Raw genomic sequence first — 7,998 nt, 5'->3', positions numbered from 1 at the left:
CCCCCCTGGTCTATCGTTTCGTCTCTGTAGGGGATCTTCATTGCTTCACTCTTGGGTTTCGGCGTTCTAGAATGTGTCTCGGAACGGTCTGCCGTCCAGCAGGCTACGCAGGGGTTACCCTGCATGTCCAGGCGTCGCGCGTACGGAAGATCGCTATCCGACGACAATGCCTGACAGCTGCTTTGTTTCGTCAGTGGAAGTTTTGTGCGTTTCTGTTAGGTGCGAAATCGTTTGGTAGTTGGGGAGATGACTCCACAATACTCCCTGCTTTCTTGTGGACAGTTCCCTCCTCACGGTGTCGTCTGATCCTCCCCCCCCTCGTACCCTAGACTACCTTCAGGACCTGGGATCACTCCCGAACGATAGTCCGTACCTGATCGTGCTTTTTTCACGTACTGGATTGGTGTACAACCGGCTCCGCCTCTGTTTTCACTTTCTTCTCGCACATCGTGTTTTCTTCGGGCGAACCCACGATTCGCCCGAAGAAAACAAGATGTGCGTTTTTCCACAGCCCGCGAAAATGAGATGGAATACCTGCCCGTAAACTGCACGAACGTGTTCACAGTGCTTTTGGCTGAGCCTGCGAACCTCGGGATGGAAAACCTGGTAGGCGGCTGGCTGTGCGGTGGTGTGTGAACTGCTCAATCTTGATTGTATTTGTTTTGCTCTGACCCGTGTGCCCCGGCGTGAGAAGGCATCAGCGACGAACTCGCCGATATTCCATTCGCACCACGTGAAGTGCCGTCCGACCTCATATATAAGGAGGTTTCTCATGGCAAGACCATGAATATTCAAGCAGCCACGGGAGATTTGCATGTCGGCAGTTCCGCATGAACACACGCGTCAAGTCTGGGGCACTGCCGTTTCCGACTGTTGCCGGGAAGCCCCACGGGCGTGTGCGGCAGCTTGTCTGACCGGCGAGCTCGAGAACACGCACACAATGTTTGCCCGAGTAAGCAGTATAGGGCGGATAGGCGAGCACTAGTCCGGAGTAGTGCAACTGTAGCCGCCCTGCACAGCTGCAACGACAGGGTTTTTCACAGGCCGTCTTGTTCAATAAAAACGACAGGCTTTGCATTGGGATCGGTCTGGCCTCCTCGGTCTCTGAGGTACGCCAGCCGCTCTTGACCCCAATGTGCAATGTGGCCAATGAGCCACACACACACGGTCCCAGATTGTACGGCGCGGTTCACCGGGCCGCGCTCCGCCTCCCCCGTGTTACGTCAGGTTTTCTACGAATTTCTCCAGGGCCTCTCGTCAAACTCCCGCGGCACTAGACCTTCAATGATGAGGCAATGACAGTAACGCCTTTGTAGATGTCCGACACAACTCTTACCGGGCTGAGAACTGCCACAGCCGTTTACCGTCTTCAGCATGTTCGATCACCGACTTTCATTACAGTGCGTATACCCGCGCCTCCACCGTGCATCAGATGAATCGCCTCGTTGATGTCTTCCAGAGTCAGCTGACGGCTGACGTATTCGTCCAGTCTGAAGTAGGCAACGGTGAAGATGACAACGCATACCGGCAGTCTACACCCACGAGAGAGCCGGTCTCTTTCGCAACCCGCTCGCAACAGCCTTTCCCTATTACTCGTCATCTAATTCTGAGCTCAGTCGACAATCCCTTCCCATGCGTCAGAATTGTTGACGGGCTATATGTATGCTTTTCGGCCGTCCTGAATTGTATGGACGATGGACCGACGCACCAAAGTTCGCTTTTGTTCGCAAACAATCGTGCTTCACAACCCCTTCACCACTTCTCTTCGTCGGCTAAACCGAGCAAAAGAGATGCAAGGATGAAACAGTGCAGCGCCCTGGACGTATCATGCTACGAACGGGACGTAAGTATCCGAAACCGAGCTGGCGGAAGACGTACGGCCATCTCAGGGCTAGTAGTCTGCCGCACCTACACGGGACATACTTGATCTCTTTGTTCAAGTACTTCTCCACCAGCTTCGGGACCTCACTACGAGACTGCCATCCTCCGAAGGCCGAGCCTTTCCATGTGCGACCAGTAATTAGTTGGAACGGCCGCGTCGAGATTTCTCCCGCAGCAACTCTGAAGATCCAGCCACCGACACTTCTTCTCGTGTAAGTAAGTGACAGTCCCACTCTTTATCTGGTCTCAGTCGGGTAAAACTCCCACAGAAAAACACAGTAAGCTACACCGACACTGATGGGTAGGCGTTTCTCCAACCCTACCCCCCTCTGACGGATACCGAAGAAGAAGCTGGTGTACTCGCCTTGTCAAATGCTTCTATCTCCTTTGTACACTGCTCTGTGGTTGGTTAACTGCCTGCGTGCCAGCTAAAATTTGATTGGTGCTAATGACCGCGATCCTTTCGACTGCTCTTGCAGTTCTACACGGACCTGCCCCATCCCACATCATTGAGGAGCTACTCCGTCGGTCAGAGTTAGCAGCAAATACAGCGCTCATACTGTAGCTTCCTCTGACGAGTTGCAGACGCCTCCCGGGCCCTCATCTCAACCCCAAAGATAAAACACACAGCCTACTCTGTAAAAGAGCGCAACCTGCTTCTCGTGTTACATGAGCACCTCCTTGCTCAGGAGGCGTTAGAGACGCGTCGGCCGCACCTCCCTGGGACCCCGCTCTGGTGACTTAAAAGGAGAGCGGGATCAGCAGAACAGCAGCAGAATCGACGGCGCAGCAGCAGCCGCCGAAGAAGAAGTCAGAAAAAACAGAGAGCAGCGGCCAGTTTGAAAGTGCAGCAGCCGAAGAATCCGACGGAGAGACTCCGCTGCTAAAAAGCCACCTGAGAATCCCTACACTGAATGCCACCTCAGTCAAGGAACTCTATTCTAAGAAGTGTCATAAAGGCCAGACATCTAACAGTTTCCTTTTTTTTCCCTGAGCAAGCACTGTTTGTGCGTTTCAATGTATACCTACAGATAACAGACACTCAGAGCTGTACCCAGCATAGATTGTGCCGTGTAGCCGGGTCCGTGTACTCGCGCGCAGATTGCTATGCACATCTTGAAGACTTTGTTTGAAAGCCCTCGTCTTCCATTGCCATGCACAGGGTGCATGCCACACGAAGTGTGCTTGTACATGCCATCCCAGCGGAAGAAAGAAAAGTCTTACGGCACGCCGCACGGCTGGCTGTACAGTCGCCCCCGTATTCTCAACAAAAGAAATACACTAGACGTTGGCCAGAGCTTTCCCACACTTCTTGTCTACGCGGATCGGACTGAAGTTCTATCGCCCCCGCCTCCTACACAGAGCTGCACAACATTGTTTTCTTACGACCCACGCCCCACGGACGGCAAAAAGACTTCGCGAACGGATTCCAGCTCAAGAGGGAGAAAAAGGCAAGAGAAAATCGCAGCTGCGTCAGCCTTTAGATCTTACCCGACAATCGTGGACACGCCCCAGCCTTTTCGCACACACTCCAGCGCTGCGCGCATAACCTTGACGTTTCCTATGCACTCGAAGGAGTAGTCCGCGCCTCCTGCGACCAAAGCAAAATTACTCCACCACTCCGACAAGAACAAACCTGTGAGCGCGGGGCGACCGAGACTGGTGAAATGGCTTCTTCAGCAACCTGCCCCGTTACGTAATGTGACCTCCATAATCTCCTCTCTTTTCCACGTGATTGTGATCCACCCCGTCAGTGCCTACCCTACGAAGGCAAGCAGTGCTGTAGATAAGCGTTCGATGCTTGCAGCCGGTGTAACAGCAGCTCAGCCCTTGGTATCCAACATGCAGCTATCACTGAAAAGCACAGTCCCCGGTACAAAAAAGTTGCGGAAGCTGGAGACGTGCAATAGGAACTAGCAGTGTGACTCCGTGTCCAACACTTAAGCCGGCGTGCGTGGGCTCTTCATGTCCATCGGCTAGAATGAGCGTTTCTTCCCTGTCTCATATGAAGACGTATCTCTGGCTCACCGTCCGTCATCTCAACGATCACCTCCTGGATAGGGCGGTCATCATAATGACTGGGATTGATGCATTTGGTTGCGCCGAACTTCTTCGCAAGTTCGAATTTCTTTTCATCTTTGTCAATCGCTATAATCTCCGAGGCTCCGCGGACCTTAGCACCCTCAACGCAAGCTAGGCCGACGCATCCTAAGCTGCAGGTGTCAATCGGACAAACACATACCGGCACAGAAGAACAATTTCTAGAGTTTTGATCGGAGACAGTCTCGGGATCCCCTTCTGGTGGCTCCGAAACATCGGCGTTCTACCGCCGAGGGTTCCGCTCGTCTAATCGTGGTGTCCTGATGCTAAGCAGATGAAGCCGGAAGCGCAACTGATGGTAGCCCGGCTATCCATTATATGAAGCAACAGTAGCAGCCTTCGACCTAAGAGACACTCACGATGATTGAAACGATGCACGAATATTCACTACCACTAACCCCGCGGCAGTAAGCTAGACACCCCAGCCGCAGGATACCTGAAAGGTAGTACGGAGGTGACTCATTCAGTTTTGGATAGCTCCTCATCCGTGCAGCTGAGTCAGTGCGCAAGGCCTGTCATAGCTCACCCGAATACAGCCACAGACGAATTGGGCTCGACGTTGGCCGTGTTCCACACAGCCCCGAGACCGGTCGCTACGCCACAGCCGAGTAGACAAATCTGTTGGATAGAAAGAACTCTATCACCGTTGCACGAGCTGAGGGGCAGGCGCTTTCTCAAAAGGTGAGTCTGACACCCAGACTCAATAGTCTGAGACACGCATATGCTGTTCAAAGCGTCTGCCCCGACCCGTCCCACCGGAGAGATGAATACAGATACACAACACCAGACTTGCTGAGTGCATACATCAGTGACGCGCAGTTGCAATAATGGGAAATAAACTAAGCTGACACTCCGATTACGAATGTGTGTGTGAATTCGCTCGCCATCGTCTCGCAGCCCGGGCTTTCTCATAAGAGAACTGCCTCCAAACCACTGCTCGATCTGTTCTGAAGCTCGTAAAAGGGTACAGCCTCAGTAGCAACTCTCTGCTGCTCTGTTCCACTATAGACTATTCCAGTGCGTTCCCGCCGCTGCCGCCAAGGCTCCAGTGGCGAGAGTTCTGATACGTGCCACTAACAGACCTTAATCTCGACTATCGTGTCCCGCAGGCGCTGTCTTCTTTACGGCTGCGAACCTAAAGAGACACGCGCTAGACTACCTGTCACTTCGGCAAACAAGTGGCACAGGACTGAGCACACAGTACAAGCCCACTTACTACAGGCGTCTACGTTTGAGCCGGTATAAGACCGAGGACCTCAGCCGGGATACTCGCGAAGAAGGTTTGCCAGTACTGCTCACCTTGTCAGGAGGCGCTTCAGACGGCACAACCGCTACAGATTCTTGATGGCAGACGGTATACTCCGAGAACCTGCACGCAGATCCGCGCAGGGAAAACGTCCCCCACGGTCAGTCGGGAAGTGCTGTCCACTGTGGTAGAAGCTTCAGCGCTGGAACCGCGCCTAGGAACGAGCCGCGAAGACCTCTGCATGGCTCTGGCTTACTGAAGAGGATTCACAGGAGCCGGTCCTATCCACCTGTCGAGACTAACAAAGAAATGCACCCCACTACTACGCCTGTCGTTCAAAGATATGCAGACAGCAGCAGCAGCTGTTCGATCGTTGTTGTACGGTGAACTGATTAGCCGGCTGCAAGCACCACCGTTTCACTGTTCACGTATCTGCTCGAACTTCGCACAACGAAGAGAAAAAAGATCTCTTCTGCCCTCTCACGTACAACGTGTGAAAGACAACCAAACACCTTTGGGCACGAGAGATAGTTTCTTATTCTCGATTTCTTCTTTTCCGTGCTGTCTCATCTCCTCAACCTCTTTCGCAGTACTTCTCTTTCCCTCAGTTGTGCAAAAGTGGCGCTCAGCTTCTTCAGCTATAACCCAACTGGATCTAGAAAACTACGAACCGTCCCCAGACGAGTTAGGTACGACTGCAAGGAAGTGCAGTGCCTGCATATGGTGCTTTCCCCGCGACCGGTTTTCAAGAAGAGAATTTTGTCTATGAATGATGAAAAGGTAGACATGTGGCTTCCCTGTCTCAACAGACCCCACAAAACACTTAAGATCTTTCTTGCTTACGTCGACGTGCCCATAAAGTGATAGATGGGCGTGCCGTCTCGCTTGAGAGAAAATCGGGGCTTGCCGTCATGAGCCATCACGCCTCGACCCGTGTAAGATCGAACCTTTCCGCAAAGATTTGTCTTATGCTTCTCATACCCCGTGCATGTGGGACACTTCTTTTCTTCTCGGTCCTTGTGGAAACATTCTGCCTAAGAGAGGAGTGGCACTCAGTCATTACAGCAGCGGTCGTCGTTCGGCCCCTAGATTCCATCACCAGTCTCGATCTGACGAAAGCCCCCCTTTCCCACATTCACCCACCTACTACTCTATTGAGGAGACGATATCTCGTCGATTCAACTAGCCATATTCGTAAGAGGACTCAGGAAGGAGACAAAAGGTGAAAATACATCCCACATGGTACCTTCCCTACCACTCAACCTTAAGTGTATCGGAAAAACCTTTCAGCTCTGCTTGGACGTATTCCTGGCTTCTTTAAGTCCGAACAGATAGGAACATAGAAAGGAAACCTTCGAAGGAACCCGAAGTCTCTCTAATAGAAATCCAACTTGTACAAGAGGTGCTACTAGGGCTCTGCGACAGCTCGACTACTACATCAACGGCAGACATACAGCGGAGTCCTCTGCAAGCCAGGCATGGGACGTCTCCCCACTGGGACTCTCAGTTTGGACGACCACTTTGCAGAAGGTCATACACAGACACAAGCATCGGATACACGGCATCCAGCCCCCCCATGTATGCGTTATACCAACTTTCCTAAAGAAGTGATGCAAAGAGGATGTTCACAGGGACAAATGCATACATCTCCACGAAAGCTCATACGACCGAGCTATCCCGGGAGAACGCACAGCTGGTATGCTACCGCAGACGTCGTAGGGTTGCACTGTGACAAGTCCGTTGAAAATCAGATACACGGGTGGTATGGTTGTATCCTGTGTCTGCCAAGGGAGAAACGTTACAATGAGAATCGCATGGGGTACAGCGAAGGAGTTCTCTACCTGATAGCACGGGATAACCAAGTCTCCGACTTTGCATGTTTCTACCCCCTCTCCGATACTCTCGACAATCCCAGCTGCTTCGTGCCCCAAGATACATGGGAACTTTCCTTCAGGATCCGCTCCGCTTCGAGTAAACTGTGCACAGGGAAAGACACCACCGGACGTTACATCATGCTGGGCAGAGGCCTTTGTAGGTACACACTATGAAATACAGGCCACTCAAACCTGACTTCCCTATCTCAAAAGGCGCAACTACGGAAATGCACATACGACTTTGACGATTACTCTTGTTTGTAGAGTGCTTCACCTATGCAACCCAGCGCAACTGGTTGCCACGGCGTACGCCATTTCTCTTCCAGGTTCTGCAAACGCGACAGCTCTCCAGAGAAGCTTTCTTTAACAAGCGCAGAAGCACGTCCGGAGACACCACACGGTTTATCTGTACTTCTCCTCCCTTGTATTACACCTTTGCTAAACTCCACGACAACCAACTACAAAATAGGGAGACTCGCTATTTTCTCACCACATTCTGCACCCCCGTCTGAGCACAGGCGCTTACACATAATGAAATACACGCACTCCCCTAAACATGTCGAAGCCTCCCTTAACCACAGAACCAGAGTAGACGGCGGCACAAGTACGTTGCCTAGTATTCTGCGTAAGCATCGTCAGCGAGGCAGGTTTTAGTCATGCGGCACACAGGACGTGTCCGCTGTATATGCGAATAGATTCGCATCTGAACTCTGATTAGGTCTAGGCTGATGCGGTGGGACAAAAGAACTGTACGAAAGCAAGGGTCTTCACAGCTGACCGAGAACAGAGCTCTAGTCATTACCTCATCTGTATGGCACAGTGCAGTGTACAGGATTTTGATGCGAACTTCTCCTTTCTGAGGAGGAGCGACAACGACCTCCACAATCTGCACGGGGC

General features: G+C 52.2%; 2 protein-coding genes across 2 annotated transcripts in view; one reads left to right on the top strand and one right to left on the bottom strand.

The window, feature by feature from the left end:
• Nucleotides 1–630, top strand: part of CSUI_005096 (platelet-binding protein) — an 8,238-nt gene extending 7,608 nt beyond the window's left edge. Inside the window, exon 1 of the mRNA XM_068065275.1 lies at nucleotides 1–630. This exon is cut by the window's left edge and continues 7,608 nt beyond it. The gene's annotated coding sequence lies outside the window, so the exon portion shown is untranslated.
• A 745-nt stretch (nucleotides 631–1,375) lies between these two features.
• Nucleotides 1,376–7,998, bottom strand: part of CSUI_005095 (zn-containing alcohol dehydrogenase) — a gene marked incomplete at its 3' end in the record, with an annotated part of 7,359 nt that continues 736 nt past the window's right edge. The window contains exons 1-9 of the mRNA XM_068065274.1: nucleotides 7,904–7,998; nucleotides 7,069–7,203; nucleotides 6,071–6,261; nucleotides 5,281–5,350; nucleotides 4,508–4,599; nucleotides 3,910–4,094; nucleotides 3,373–3,472; nucleotides 1,924–2,061; nucleotides 1,376–1,490 (exon numbers count right to left, since the gene is read on the bottom strand). The exon at nucleotides 7,904–7,998 is cut by the window's right edge and continues 736 nt beyond it. Coding sequence (XP_067922749.1) covers nucleotides 1,376–1,490; nucleotides 1,924–2,061; nucleotides 3,373–3,472; nucleotides 3,910–4,094; nucleotides 4,508–4,599; nucleotides 5,281–5,350; nucleotides 6,071–6,261; nucleotides 7,069–7,203; nucleotides 7,904–7,998 — 1,121 coding nt within the window. The remainder of the gene's footprint in view (nucleotides 1,491–1,923; nucleotides 2,062–3,372; nucleotides 3,473–3,909; nucleotides 4,095–4,507; nucleotides 4,600–5,280; nucleotides 5,351–6,070; nucleotides 6,262–7,068; nucleotides 7,204–7,903) is intronic.

The sequence above is a fragment of the Cystoisospora suis genome (assembly GCF_002600585.1).
Source record: "Cystoisospora suis strain Wien I chromosome Unknown contig_2449, whole genome shotgun sequence".
Classification (NCBI taxonomy): Eukaryota; Apicomplexa; class Conoidasida; order Eucoccidiorida; family Sarcocystidae; genus Cystoisospora; species Cystoisospora suis.
Note: the sequence above shows the minus strand (reverse complement) of the source record. Positions and strands in the feature narration are given on the sequence as shown.